Source organism: Aquarana catesbeiana, linkage group LG03 (assembly GCF_042186555.1).
Source record: "Aquarana catesbeiana isolate 2022-GZ linkage group LG03, ASM4218655v1, whole genome shotgun sequence".
Taxonomy (NCBI): domain Eukaryota; kingdom Metazoa; phylum Chordata; class Amphibia; order Anura; family Ranidae; genus Aquarana; species Aquarana catesbeiana.
Window position 1 is genome coordinate 337,719,439 of NC_133326.1, and position 16,197 is coordinate 337,735,635.

At 43.6% G+C, this 16,197-nt stretch overlaps 1 protein-coding gene across 3 annotated transcripts in view; it reads left to right on the plus strand.

Moving 5' to 3' along the window:
• LOC141132291 (uncharacterized) overlaps positions 1-16,197 on the plus strand; it is a 234,055-nt gene that overhangs the window by 101,051 nt on the left and 116,807 nt on the right. For all 3 annotated transcript variants that reach the window (XM_073620548.1, XM_073620549.1, XM_073620550.1), the window contains exon 12: positions 11,310-11,363. In XM_073620548.1, coding sequence (XP_073476649.1) covers positions 11,310-11,363 — 54 coding nt within the window. The remainder of the gene's footprint in view (positions 1-11,309; positions 11,364-16,197) is intronic.

Below are 16,197 nucleotides of genomic sequence, written 5' to 3' on the forward strand. Positions count from 1 at the left end.
TAACTCTGGAGATAAAACAATAATTCTCCAAATCTACAAGACTCTGGTCCGGCCGCACCTGGAGAATGCTGTCCAGTTCTGGGCACCAGTCCTCAGGAAGGATATGCTCGAACTGGAGAGAGTCCAGAGAAGGGCAACAAAACGAATAAAGGGACTGGAGTACCTTAGTTATGAGGATAGGTTACGAGCACTGAACTTGTTCTCTCTGGGGAGGAGACGCTTGAGATGAGATATGATTTCAATGTACAATGTTCCGCGAAAGGGAATTTAATAAGACACATGGCCATTCACTAAGACTAGAAGAAAAGCAGTTTAACCTTAAACTGCGTAGAGGGTTCTTTACTGTAAGAGCAGTTAGGATGTGGAATTCCTTTCCACAGGCAGTGGTTTCAGCGGGGAGCATCGATAATTTAAAAAAACAATTAGATAGGCACCTGAACGATCACAACATACAGGGATCTAGAATGTAATACCGACATAAAATCACACACATAGGTTGGACTTGATCGTCTTTTTTCAACCTCGCCTACTATGTATGCAAAGCAAACTGTTATTACAGTATTTACTATTCTGTTTTAATTTATGGTGCTGAACCAGATATCAAAGAACCAATTTCACTAAATATACCTACAGTTTGCGTTTAATGGAGATCACTGAAATTAAACTACTATCTATCATACCAACAATTCGCACATTTGATCAGTTTATTCATTTAATATTCACCCTGGAATGGGCCACTGAGAATGACCCTGGTTTCAACTATCTGTCCTGAGGCTGTCAGGCACAGACAGTAGTTGCAAGCACACTAACAAACACAGTCTCTGTCCAGGGGATGTCTTTTTGTAGATTTATTGCAGTGCTTCAAACAGGAAAGAGGAATGAGGATGCAGGACACTCCAAAATGCAAAACAAATACAGAGGACAGATTCTTGAGCAATAAATCCTTTAACAACAGTCTTTCTTGGAGGTAGAGGGGACAGCCAGCTAATCAGAGACTCTCTATAAGCAGCCCCAGCAGCCTCTGACATTAATCCCCTAAGCACATGCAAACCTAGTGTCCTAAGCAAAAATCCTACTCACTATGTCCACGAACAACACCTCTCATCTACCCAGCTTCCATGCAACACTCTTCAGTGAGATAGAAAGTCATCCTCCACAGGTGATGCCCTCCAGCAAATATATTTCAGTCCAAGTTCCTTCGGACACTCAGCCAAGCACATGCTGAGGCCTAACAGCTCTTTAGTACTCTGGCTGCTTCCCAGGGGGTAACAGGCCCAAGAGAATAACCCTGCTGAACATTTATCTTCTCCCAGCCACCTTCTGGGTGCCCCCTCCCGGGATTGGTTTGAAATCAGATAAATATTCATAATATCAGTGGCTAACCCTCCTACTCTATCTCTGGAAGCTTCTCCCAGAGGCAGGCAGAAGCAAGCAACAACCAAACTAAGGGAAACCTGGAAAATGTAGAACAAAAAGATTGCTACTCCACTGAGTACAGCAGAGCCAAAAACTAAATGTAGCCTGACTAAGGCTTCATCAGTTAAAAACATCCCAATATACACATTGTCCCATTGTGGCAGGAGCATTTGTGAAAACATTGTTTCTTTTCAATCCTAAACAGAACTTATGAGACCTTGTTAATAAGAAAACCTCACATAAGTAACGTAATGCTCCATCTCTGAGTTGGGTTGGGGCCAAACCCAACGACATTGTCCAAACGTGGCTATGTGGATATATTAGATTAATGGTTTTGTTTGCATCCTCACACCTTTCTTACATGTGGCTGTGAGGCAGGGAATTCCCTAGCAGCAACTGATTGGGCTGGTAGCATGCTATCATGTGACTTAAACCCAGATGAGCCCAAAAATTAGCTTATCACTAGTTGTCACCTCATGCGTTTACACCTACAAGCTACTCTCCTTGAATAAGCTGAAAGGATTTATAGCTGGCCACATTTTCTCCACCACTACAAGTCCAAGAAAATAATCATTTGGTAATCTCCTCTACACTCTCAGCCCAGCTCCTGCTGAGGCCCAAACTGCAATACTTGTCTCAGTAGCTCTCTTCCAGGAGCAGAAAGCAGCCCAAGGATAACTGGAACCTTCTGAGATGAAAGAACACTCTGGAAAGGCCCCCAAACACAAATTACTTACCTAGCAACCTTCTGGACACCTCCTTCCAGGGATTGGCCAGAGCATTAAAAATATTCATGCTGGTCATTTGACCCACCCTATCCTATATTCTGGAAGCTTCTTCCAGAAGCAGGTGGGAGAGATCAAACACCCAGCCTAGAAACCCTCACCCGACAAAAACAATCAACCACTTTTCGCCTGACTGAAGTAAAGCCAAAAATATTAAATTTAGCCTAGCAGCCTAACTAAAGAAAGGAACATGTAGATAAAAGGAGAAGCTCTGGCTATAACCATAAAGTCAAAATCACATTGTTGACCAATTTGTCTTCAATAGACGGGGTTACTTCCACAGCTGAAAAGATCAAAGTGTAAAGGCAAAACAAAGACTTGTATATGGGGAACCAACTATAGTATATCTTGTGATAAAAGACTTTATTGAAGCAAATGTACAAAATGTTAGTATAAAGGCGAATTCGCCTACCCTACCAGACACAAGTAAAAAATGGTTAAAAAACTGACAATTGCCATGCAATTGGCACAGCAGGATCCCAAACACTTCTGCAAAGTAAATATATATATTTGCACACTTCCTTGTGTTTTACACCCAGGAGGTCTCAGTAGGGGTACTTAGTTTCTAAAGCAATACCTGTCCCTAATAGGACTAATGGTAGGCTAATTGCACTACACTGATACCTCCTAACCTTCCAACGAGTCCGTGTGCCACTGCTCCTGGCTGAGTAACACCTAAATTGGAAGAAAGTGCAATGTAAACCACACCATCAGCTGCAGTCTGACACATAAGGCTAATACATCATATGGAGGGTGATGATAAATTTCCAGCAGGCAGGGTGATATTTCTTGCTCACTACAAACTGCAGCCAAAGATCCGGATGGAATTGGAACAAAAATATTGGAGAGTTCTGTTTCACAGCTTACATAGAAGATCATATATGCAGGATAAACAATTTGATTGTGGAGTAATTACTTGCTGAAATTATTTGCTGAAAACATCAAAGTCCTTAACCATACATATGATGGCTGATGAATATCAAACAAACCTGCTTGGTTTCTGCAGACCACTTGTAAAACATGTAGTAACAATGTTGTCATATATGAATGCTCATATGTAGCGGGCTAGCATGGGTAGCAAAATCCACACCAATGAAGATTACAGGGATAAGTAAATGTCATAGCCATCAGGCTCTCACCATTCTCGGATGGAGGTTTAGGCAAAAGGATCCCTCCTCCTTTCAGGGCGGTCGTCTATGACGTAGCTCCAACACACTAGTTTTCTGAACTGTGTTTGCTATGCTTTAGTTTGTGAATGAACAGGAAGCCGCTCAGCACAGAGCACTTTCCATTTAATCACTGTCTGGTGCAGCTGAGACTGTCAAGTAAGGGACTGGAGAATCTCTGTCTTCAGTCTCAAAAGTGAGACATTAGGGGTTTGTTTAGACTCCTGATGCTTCACCAAAGTCCCCCCAAGAGGGCTGTTAAAAAATTGTAAAACATAATTTAACAAAAATATTTTTTAAAAATATTGTAAAAAAATAAGGAAATAAAATAATAAAAATAAAAAACTACTCACACTATCCACTGCTCTACTGACTGACACCATCCACTTTCCCTAGTGACAACAGCCACTGTTCTACTGACACTGTCCACTTTCCCTAGTGACACCATCTACTGCTCTACTGACACTGTCCACTTTCCAGAGTGACACCATCTATTGCTCAGGCACTATCCACCGCCATACTGACACCATCCACTGCCCTATTGACACCAGCTTCTGTCCTACTGACACACCCACTGCTTTACTGACACTGCTCACTCTCCCTACTGACACCATCCACTGTCCTACTGACTGTGTCCACTGCCCCGCTGACACCATCCACTGCCCTACTGACAATGTCCACTACCCTTCTGCCACTGTCCACTCTACTGATTGACACTGTCCACTTTTATTGTAGGCTAAGTTGGGTACAAGAATGCTTTTATTTTATTTACAATATATACATTATATATGCTATGTGCGCCCCATTACTACTTTGCTTAGGGCACCCAAAGGTGTCCCAGGTCTTTTACAACCCTATAGTATAATCTACAAAAAAAAATTGTCATACACTGCTAAAGTGTTCAGGTTTGGTTTGAAGAAAAGGTGGCAACACTAGAAGGAGGTGCTGAAGGGAGAGAGAGAACTCTGCCCCAACTCCTTCTGACTCTCTCTCTCTTCCACTCCCAGCTCTCTCTTCCTCTCCTGGCCTCCTCTAGCAATCGACTGTGAAGGCTGTGTTTCCTCTCCCCCTCCTACTTCCTTCCAGTGCAGCTCCTGTATGTCTGTGAACACTACTGCCGGCTTCTGAAAACAGAAGCGCTGCACTGGCAGGAAGGAGGAGAGGGAGCACAGCCTGCACCTCCTCTTGGCTCTCTTCTTCTCTTTTGCCTCTTCCAGCGCTAGGATCATAGGCGTGTGCACAGGGTGTCCCGGGTGTGCCCAGGCACACCCTAATCACCCTATGCGCATTAGTGTTATTGCTCTGTGTAGCAGCAGGAACATGGTAAAGATCTCCCTCTTACCTGCTCTGCCATAAGAAAAGTGTTTATGCTCTTCTCTTTCACTGTGCCGGCAGGGAGATCAATGTGCCGGGTTCATATATATGTAGACACATACATATGCATGTGTGTTTGAGCTTAAGGGTGCACACCCTAATACAATAAGCTGCGCACACCTATGGCTAGGATGACAAGAGTGTTGATGCCTCTTTCAATTCTCCTGTCAGCCTTGTAAGCAGAATGAGATCACCGCATAGCGCCTCCATCCCTATATGTAAAGAAAAGACATTGATGCCTAGCTAAGCATAGTCAATGCGCTACCTGTTCTCCATTTTTGTACTTTTTGGGTACTGTGCATTCATAAACCCTTCCTCCCCATTTTTGTTGGCGCTGAATCAAAGCTCAAAATAAAATTCTACCAACAGTATGTATTTTCTTAGAGATCAGTCAACTTCTTCAAAACCTGTCTACCAACAATTCACACCATGATAATTTTTCTTATAGAAAAAAACACCACAATTAACTTATTGTCCCATTGTAACAGGACTGCACACCAACAAACTCAGCCTCTCAGTCTAGAGGTCTTTTTAAGATGAACTGCAGGTTTCAGCCAAAAATGCAGGGAGGATGGCTTAGCATGCAGGATACCCAAAGCACAGAAATCTTGGAGGACAGCTTCCTGAATATCATACCCCCGCAATATTAGGCCCTCTAGTAGCAGCCACAAAAATAATGCATAATAAAATGAACAGCCAATAATTCTATGACCCTATGAGAGCCTTCCTGTAGCACCTTCTGACATCTAACCCTTAACCTCCCTGGCGGTATGATTATGTCAGATTTTTGCATCTCAGAGCTGTACATTGTTTCGCATGGAAATTTGCCTTTTTATATTGTAGGTCTGTAATTCTTAGGAATAACTCACTTAAATCTGTCCAAACCAGAGTCTAGTAGACATCCCGGGTGTGATAAAGTTTGAAACACAAAATCCAGCACTGCTGGAGATGAGGAACTCTCCTAGCTGCCAGGGGAAGAACTCCTCCAGTGAGAGTGGGGGGGCAGCAAAGGGAAAGGAAAGACAGATTCTGGTGGTAGGGGACTCAATTCTTAGAAGGACAGAGAGGGCAATCTGTAACCAAGACCTGAAGCACCGAACAGTATGTTGTCTACCGGGCGCTCAGGTTCGGCACATCACGGATCTTGTGGACAGATTACTGGGAGGGGCTGGGGAAGACCCGGCTGTCATGGTGCACGTTGGCACCAATGACAAAGTCAGAGGCAGATGGAGTGTCCTAAAGAACGATTTTAGGGACTTAGGTGCTAAATTGAGGAAAAGGACCTCCAAGGTAGTATTCTCAGGAATACTACCGGTACATCGAGCCACACCAGAAAGGCAGAGGGAGATTAGGGAAGTAAACAAGTGGCTGAAGAGCTGGTGTAGTAAGGAGGGGTTTGGGTTCCTGGAGGACTGGGCCGACTTCTCAGTCGGTAACCGGTACTATAGAAGGGACGGACTGCACCTAAATGAGGAGGGTGCAGATCTGCTGGGAATGAAGATGGCCAAAAAGTTAGAGGGGTTTTTAAACTAGGCGATGGGGGGGAGGGTCCAAAGACAGTGATAGCCAGCGCGGATGATATTCCAGAGGGTAGTGTTGGGGGCATTAGTGGTAGGTTAACCAAAGCACAAAAACACAAGGTGAGTATAGTAGCAAGTCCTAGTTGCAATTTTGAAACACCCAATACGAGGACAATATGCGACCGGTCTAAACTATGTGGCATGTTCACCAATGCCAGGAGCATGGCAGACAAGATGGGTGAACTAGAGATACTGTTGTACAAGGAGGATTTGGATTTTGTGGGAATTTCAGAGACCTGGTTCAACAGCTCTCATGATTGGCTGGCAAACATTCAAGGGTATACCCTATACCGCAAGGATAGAGAGGGTAAAAAAGGGGGAGGGGTATGTCTATATATCAAGAATAATGTACAAGCGAATGTGAGAGATGACATCACTGAGGGAGCTAGAGAGGAGGTGGAATCCTTATGGGTAGAGCTCCGAAGGGATGAAGCTAAGGGGAAAATAATACTGAGAGTATGCTATAGGCCCCCTAACCTGAAGGAGGAAGTGGAGATGGATCTCCTATCACAAATTGGATTAGCAGCAAGGATGGGAAGTGTTATCATAATGGGGGATTTTAATTATCCAGACATAGACTGGGCGGAGGGAACCGCGCATTCATTTAAGGCTCGCCAGTTCCTTAATGTCTTGCAGGACAATTTTATGGGTCAGATGGTAGACGCACCAACTAGAAATAAAACATTACTGGATCTACTGATTACCAACAATACAGACCTGATCACAGATGTGGAAATACGGGGCAATTTAGGTAACAGCGATCACAGGTCAATTAGTTTCAGTATAAATCACACAAATAGGAAACATAAAGGGAATACAAAGACACTGAATTTCAAAAGAACCAACTTCCCTAAACTACAAACCTTGCTAAATGGCATAAATTGGGATAAAATATTAGGAACAAAGAATACGGAGGAGAGATGGGTTTGCTTTAAGAGCATATTGAATAAGGGCATTAGCCAATGTATCCCATTGGGTAATAAATTTAAAAGAGCGAACAAAAATCCTGGATGGCTTAACTCCAATGTAAAAATGCATATAAAAGCAAAGGAGAAGGCCTTCAAAAAATACAAGATTGAGGGATCATCCTCAGCATTCAGACTTTATAAAGAATGCAATAAGAAATGTAAGGGTGCAATTAGGACAGCTAAGATAGAACATGAAAGACACATAGTGGAGGAGAGCAAAAAAAATCCCAAGAAATTCTTTAAGTATGTAAACAGTAAAAAAGGGAGGACAGACCATATTGGCCCCATAAAGAACGAGGAAGGACATCTGGTTACAAAGGATGGGGAGATGGCAAAGGTATTGAATTTATTCTTCTCCTCAGTCTTCACGAGTGAATCGGGGGGCTTCAGTAACCAAAACTGCAGTGTTTATCCTCATGACACAACACAGGAAGCACCTCCATGGTTAACAGAGGACGGAATTAAAATTAGACTTGAGAAACTTAACATTAATAAATCACCGGGACCAGATGGCTTGCATCCGAGGGTACTTAGGGAACTCAGTCAGGTGATTGCCAGACCGTTGTTCCTAATTTTTACAGACAGTCTATTGACTGGAATGGTACCAGCTGATTGGAGAAAAGCCAATGTAGCACCAATATTTAAAAAGGGCCCAAAAAACATCCCTGGGAATTACAGACCAGTTAGCCTAACATCAATAGTATGTAAAATCTTGGAGGGGATGATAAGGGACTATATACAAGATTTTAGTAATAAGAACGATATCATTAGCAGTAATCAGCATGGATTCATGAAGAATCGTTCTTGCCAAACCAATCTATTAACCTTCTATGAGGAGGTGAGTTGCCATCTAGATAAAGGAAGGCCCGTAGATGTGGTGTATCTGGATTTTGCAAAAGCATTTGACACAGTTCCCCATAAACGTTTACTGTACAAAATTAGGGTCCGTTGGCATGGACCATAGGGTGAGTACCTGGATTTAAAACTGGCTACAAGGGCGTGTTCAGAGGGTGGTGATAAATGGGGAGTACTCAGAATGGTCAGGGGTGGGTAGTGGGGTTCCCCAGGGTTCTGTGCTGGGACCAATCATATTTAATTTGTTTATAAACGATCTGGAGGATGGGATAAACAGTTCAATCTCTGTATTTGCAGACGATACTAAGCTAAGCAGGGCAATAACTTCTCCGCAGGATGTGAAAACCTTGCAAAAAGACCTGAACAAATTAATGGGGTGGGCGACTACATGGCAAATGAGGTTCAATGTAGAAAAATGTAAAATAATGCATTTGGGTGGCAAAAATATGAATGCAATCTATACACTGGGGGGAGAACCTCTGGGGGAATCTAGGATGGAAAAGGACCTGGGGGTCCTAGTAGATGATAGGCTCAGCAATGGCATGCAATGCCAAGCTGCTGCTAATAAGGCAAACAGAATATTGGCATGTATTAAAAGGGGGATCAACTGCAGAGATAAAACGATAATTCTCCCGCTCTACAAGACTCTGGTCCGGCCGCACCTGGAGTATGCTGTCCAGTTCTGGGCACCAGTCCTCAGGAAGGATGTACTGGAAATGGAGCGAGTACAAAGAAGGGCAACAAAGCTAATAAAGGGTCTGGAGGATCTTAGTTATGAGGAACGGTTGCGAGCGTTGAACTTATTCTCTCTGGAGAAGAGACGCTTGAGAGGGGATATGATTTCAATTTACAAATACTGTACTGGTGACCCCACAATAGGGATAAAACTTTTTCGCAGAAGAGAGTTTAATAAGACTCGGGGCCACTCATTACAATTAGAAGAAAAGAGGTTTAACCTTAAACTACGTAGAGGGTTCTTTACTGTAAGAGCGGTAAGGATGTGGAATTCCCTTCCACAGGCGGTGGTCTCAGCGGGGAGCATTGATAGCTTCAAGAAACTATTAGATAATCACCTGAATGACCGCAACATACAGGGATATGTAAGGTAATACTGACACATAATAACACACATAGGTTGGACTTGATGGACGTGTGTCTTTTTTCAACCTCACCTACTATGTAACTATGTAACTATGTAACTATGTAACTATGTAACTATGTAATATAATAAATAACTATAAATAATTATAACAAATAATAATATATTAATAATAAAATGTATTCAATTATGTAATCAAATCAAAAACACTGAAATGTGCTCAGTTGCAGAATTGTCGCTGTCGTTACTTTCAGTGTTTGATGACGAATTTCCCCACGAATCACTATCGCTCAGTTCTGCAAGTGTTCTAATTTACTATCGCTGTTTTCTAGCTGGTCTAAAACCACTTTTGATGTAAAGGGACACTTTTTGGTTGCCATTGACATTCTCAAGTTTCCAGGTGGAAAGAACAGTGTATATAATTATTATTATTTAAGGTACTTATATAGTGCTATCAATTTACGCAGCACTTTACATACACATTGTATATTCACAAACCCTCAAGGAGCTTACAATCTAAGGTCCCTAACTCACATTCATAGACTAGGGCCAATTTAGACTGAAGCCAATTAACCTAGCAGCATGTCTTTGGAGTGTGGGAGGAAACCCACACAAGCACAGGGAGAACATGCAAACTCCAGGCAGGTAGTGCCGTGGCTGGGAGAGTGCTAGGTGAGAGTGCTACCCACTACACCACTGTGCCGCCCAATTTGATACAGTAATGTAATCTGTAAGATTACAGTGTACTGTATGTGTTTTGTTTTTTGCACTTATTGAATTTGGTGCCGGGCTCCTTCCCCGTGTGTTGCGACGCTCGCAGGGAACGGAGCCCGGCACAACTGGAGGACTTTGCAGGATCCTGGGGACAAGGTAAGTAACTTTCCCAGGATACTGCAATGCAATCCAGAGTGTGGCTCGGGGGTTACCACTTTTGGTAATGAAAATTTACCCCGAGCCACACTCGGGATTACCGCCAGGGAGGTTGATGAGTATCTTACTATGTTAATACCTGGAGCTAGGAACAGCTTCTGCACAGCTCCCATGCAACAAAGTTCAGTGAAGGTTTCCCTCTCCAGCCAAACTTCAGCAGGTAATTTTCTGCAAGTCCCCAGCACATAGCACCTGCCTAGTAGTAGTAGTAGCTTCTCTGGAGCAACCATGTGCCTCCCTCTCAGAGGAAAGAGACTCTGATCAGATCCTCCCAAACATTTATCTTCTACCCAGCCACAGCTTCTGGGTCAACCTCCCAGTGATTTGCTAGGGTCCAGTAAACAATCATAACCCTGGAGATTGATTCTCTCACACTATTGCTGAAATATTCTTCCAGCAGCAGATAAGAACAATCAACCAACAGGTTTAGGGAAAAAAACCTAGCAGACCTATAAAATAAAATGCAGCTCAGCTGACTGCAGCAAAGCCATATACTAAATTTAGCCAAGCCCAAGGCAGGGATGCTACATATATTTAAACAGGTTCTCTGGGATTTGATAAATGCTGCATCCCATTATAGCGCTAAACATGCACCCTGTATCTGCTCTGTATGTGACATAGAACTGTTTTTGTTCCTTATTTATGTTGACAGCTATCTCATTAATAATACATTTATGTCAGTATGTTGAAAAAAAGGAGACTGTTAACAGGCAAAAGATTAACATCACCCCAGGTGTGCAGTTAAAAAAAGAAGAAATAAATATTTTGAGTGATTTGTCTTAAAGTCCCTGTTCACACCAGTGTGGTTTTAAAACTGTACTACTTTAGCACGATTTCAAAGCCGCACGCGAGTGCGATTTGCACTGCCGATTTCATTGCAGCTTGCAACTTCATACAACAAAAGTCTATGCAAGTTGCAATGAAATTGTCAAAAAGTAGTTCAAATTCATTGCGACATGAGTTGCAGCAATTTAAACGATTCCATCACTGACAATAGGGTTCAACTTGTAATGCGATTTGGAAATGTCAAATTGCATGACAAATCTGACCGATGTGATCGGGGACTGAATGATGCAGAATGCATTCAAAGCTAGTTGTTATTGCAAATATCAATACCTTTTTTCTGTTTTTTTTAGTCAGTTGCTGGACCAGACGTTAAAGAACCAATTGCTCTTATAGATGCACCTCCGGTATGTACTTATTCAGGATGAGCGAACTTTTTAAAGCCAAAACGTCACCCTATCCAGTAGTAAGGGATATATGGTGCAATAAATGTTGTGTGTACATAAATGTCTATGCAGAAAGGTACATATATTCCAATTGGAACATTCGAGGTAACTTTCTGCTTATCTCAATGCACTAGATGCAGCATCTCTGAAGAGACTGAAGTATCTCTAGGCAAACAGATGAGAAGTACAGCAGGGTGCAATATGAGTGTAGTATATTAACAGATCTATTGTGGTGAAAAGACAGATGACAACTCATATTGTGACAGTTAAAATCAGGCTCGTCACATAAGCAAAGTAAATGCTTCTAATGGACAGTCTTACAGCAACAGGGAACCTCGGACTAGGATAGAAACACTGGGTTAAAGGATACACCTGCAGGATCAAGAGAACATACTGTGGGGCACCAAGCTAAGTGCAGCATTAAATGTATTGAGAAACACTAGTAAATTAGCAACTCGTATGTGAATAAGAAATGGCATTTTTTGTATGTAATATGTGAGCGGTCGACTCATGCATCTGGGATGGGGAGCCTCTTCCTAAAGCTTGAAGCCAGGCAAAGTCTGGATGTCAGGCTGGATGACAGCTTAGATGAGGACAAGGAAAACCAACCAATAAATCTGTTGATGTATTACACTAATCTATGACCCTATAAGAGCAGTTGCAGTCCTTCTGTAGCACCTCCTGGCATCTAACTCTTGATGAGTATTTAAGTGGAGTTCCACCCAAAAATGGAACTTCTGCTTTAAGTACTGGTGACCCCCTGACATGTCACATTTGGCATATCATTTTTTGGGGGGGAGGAGCGGGTACCCTGTTTTTACAGGCACCCAGCTCCCACTTCCTCCCCTGGCGTCGTGGCGCCGGAAGGAAGATCACATTTCCCCCTTCCCTCCCTGCAATCTTCTGGGACATGTCACAGGTCCCAGAAGATTGTCCGGCCAAACACAGCGTGCAGCACAGCTGGTGCATTGCGCCCACAGTTAGAATGCCTCGGAGAGGAGCGAGACTTCCTGCACCCGCATTGCTTGACCGTGGGACAGGTAAGTGTCTGATTATTAAAAGTCAGCAGCTACACTTTTTGTAGCTTTTCCAGGGAAAGAGACTGATCTGATCCTCTCAAACATTTATCTTCTACCCAGCAGCAGCTTCTGGGTCAGCTTCCCAGTGATTGGCTAGGGTCCAGTAAACATTCATAACACTGGAGACTGAATCTCCCACACTATTGCTGAAATAAAGGGTTACTGTTATCCCACGCAACCTGTGCTCAGGGACATCTTTAATATCGATTGGACCCTGGGCAAAACATTTATTGGGGCCCCCCCCATGCCCCCATGGGCCCCCCCCCCCACCTGCTCTGGGACATACAATACATAGAAGCTAGACTCAAAATTAGTTTACTGTATCAGATCAGGCAGCAATTGCAATTGGTTGCCAGAGGTTACAGCATATCATTACCGCTTACTGACTGGTTGCTAGAGGTTACAGCACACATTACGGCTCACTGATTAGTTCCTAGAGGTTACAGCACATCATTTCCTCACTGCCTGCACACCATGGACTGGGGAGGTGAGCAGATCCATCAGTAGACAGAAAACTCCTAGGGATCCTAGAACTCATGGGATCAGTGGCAGTGCTGGGGGGAGGGGAGGGTGTGAACATTGGCAATGCTGATTTTTTTACCGACTACCAATATGAAGAGGAGTTTCAACACTGACCACTAATGTAATAGAAGCATTCACAGTAACCACCACCAATGTAAGGAGGGATTTACACTGACCACTAATGTAAGGGGAACATTCACACTGGCCACTAATGTGAATGAAAGGATTTTACACCAAGCCCCAATATAATGAGAAGATTTACACTGACCCCCAATGTAACTGAGACATTTAGCCTGTGTTCACATTTGTGTGTCAGTAATGCATGCAAAATCCCTTTTCTGACACCACAGAAATGTGCTGCCCTTTAACAGATACACAGCAGTGCCATCAATTGACACCCTCACGCATCTACTGACATGTGCTGTGCAACTGTGTGATTTTGAAAAAGGGTTTGGGACTTTCTTCAGCATTTCTAGCGCATTGAGCATCCCATTGAAATTAATGGGCTACCCTACATGCTACCTATATGTTTATCCACCTTGTCAGTACTCCTTTGCTTCCTAAAACCCCTGCCCCAAACCTCCCCCATCCACTCCAATCCTCCACCCCTTTAACTCTACCTGCCTCCTCTGCTCATGTTGCACCCTCCTTCCTTATCTCTATACATCCCCTCCTTGCTCACCCGTGCACCACAAACTGTAATTCCTTCTCTGCCTACCCCTGCACACCCCACACTACCCCCCCCTCCCCCCACCAATTTGCTTACCTTTGCAACACAGGTGGATGTTAGGCTTAATGACAAGAGTTGCAGGCAGGACTTTCAAGCGTGCCCCTTTACCTCCCCAGAGAGCAGCATTCAGTATAGGTGATGGTGGATATGACCTCAGGGGGGCATGATATACATATGAATGATCACCGCTATTTACATATGAATGCCAGTTATTTACATGTAAACACAGGGTCTGCAGGTGAATCACCCATACACATTAGGGCAGAGATGGGCAGCATTAGTAGCAGCACTTCACACTGAGATATTTGGACACAGCACCTGACTAAAACTTTAAGGGACAAGGGAATTTAAACCAGGATAGTTGGCAAGTATGAGGCAGCTGCTTTGGGCCCCACAACAGTGCAGCTGCCCCCTTTTGCCCTGCCTTAAAGACGGCCATGCCTGTGCTGGTAATAAAATGTAGCTCTGGTTTTAATTTGTGGCTGCAAGCAACCCAAATGTGTCCCCACAATGTGAATCACTAAAAGTCAAATTATATTGTTGCTGTGCTTATTCCCTTAAGATGTGCATATATAATCCTTGTGTAAAATTTTAAACAAATAATGGTGCACCTATCCCTTTAAATGTGCATGTATTTCTCCTCCAGTAGTGTTTGGATAGATTCAATTAGTGTCCTTATTTCTGTGTTAACAGAGAAAGTGTATATATGAGTAGGGATGAGCCGAACACCCCCCTGTTCGGTTCGCACCAGAATATGCGAACAGGCAAAAAATTTGTTTGAACACGCGAACACCATTAAAGTCTATGGGACTTGAAAATGAATAATCAAAAGTGCTAATTTTAAAGGCTTATATGCAAGTTATTGGCATAAAAAGTGTTTGGGGACCTGGGTCCTGCCCCAGGGGACATGGATCAATGCAAAAAAAAGTTTTAAAAACTACCGTTTTTTCGGGAGCAGGAATTTTATCAATGCTTAAAGTGAAATAATAAAAGTGTAATATTCCTTTAAATGTAGTGCCTGGGGGGTGTCTATAGTATGCCTGTAAAGGGGCGCATGTTTCCCGTGTTTAGAACAGTCTGACAGCAAAATGACATTTCAAAGGAAAAAAAGTCATTTAAAACTACTCGCGGCTATTAATGAATTGTCGGTCCGACAATACACATAAAAGTTCATTGATAAAAACGGCATGGGATTTCCCCACAGGGGAAAACCGAACCAAATTTTTTTTTAAAAATGGCGTGGGGGTCCCCCTAAATTCCATACCAGGCCCTTCAGGTCTGGTATGGATATTAAGGGGAACCCCGCAACAAAATTTAAAAAAAAAATGGCGTGGGGGTCCCCCTCAAAATCCATATCAGACCAGGATTTTAAGGGGAACCCTGGGCCTAAATAAAAAAAATGGCGTGGGGTCCCCCCAAAAATCTATACCAGACTCTTATCCAAGCATGCAACCTGGCAGGCTGCAGGAAAAGAGGGGGGACGAGAGAGCGCCCCCCCTCCTAAACTGTACCAGGCCACATGCCCTCAACATTGGGAGGGTGTTTTGGGGTCCCCCCCAAAGCACCTTGTCCCATGTTGATGGGGACAAGGGCCTCATCCCCACAACCCTTGTCTGGTAGTTTTGGGGGTCTGCGGGCAGGGGGCTTATCGGAATCTGGAAGCCCCCTTTAACAAGGGGACTCCTAGATCCCAGCCCCCCCGTACCCCGACCATTTAACAAAAAAAGTGTCAAATATGTTAAAAATGACAAGAGACAGTTTTTGACAATTCCTTTATTTCAAGTCTTCTTCTTTCCATCTTCTTTCTTCTATCTTCTTTCTTTTATCTTCCTTCGGTTTCTTCCTCCATCTTCTTCTTCCTCTGGTTCTTCCTCCGATCCTCTGCTTCTTGCTCTGGTGTTCTCGTCCAGCATCTTCCTCCGCGGTGTCTTCTTCGTTTTTGGGCCGCTCCGCATCCATGATGGGAGGCTCCCGCTGTGTGATGCTTCTCGTCTTCTGACACTTCTTAAATAACGGAGGGAGGGGCCACCCAGTGACCCAGCCCCCCTCTGACGCACGGGGACTTGACGGGAACTTCCCTATGGGTTTCCCCATGACATCAGAGGGGGCATTATTTAAGAAGTGTCAGAAGACGAGAACCATCACACAGCGGGAGCCTCCCATCATGGATGCGGAGTGGCCCGAGAATGAAGAAGGGAAGAAGATGCCGCGGAGGAAGATGCTGGACGAGAACACCGGAGCAAGAAGCAGAGGATCGGAGGAAGAACCAGAGGAAGAAGAAGATGGAGGAAGAAACCGAATGAAGATAGAAGAAAGAAGATAGAAGATGGAAAGGAGAAGACTTTAAATAAAGGAATTGTCAAAAACTGTCTCTTGTAATTTTTAACATTTTTGACACTTTTTTTTTTAAATGGTAGGGGTACTTTTGTACCCCCTTACCATTTCACACAGGGGGGGCCGGGAT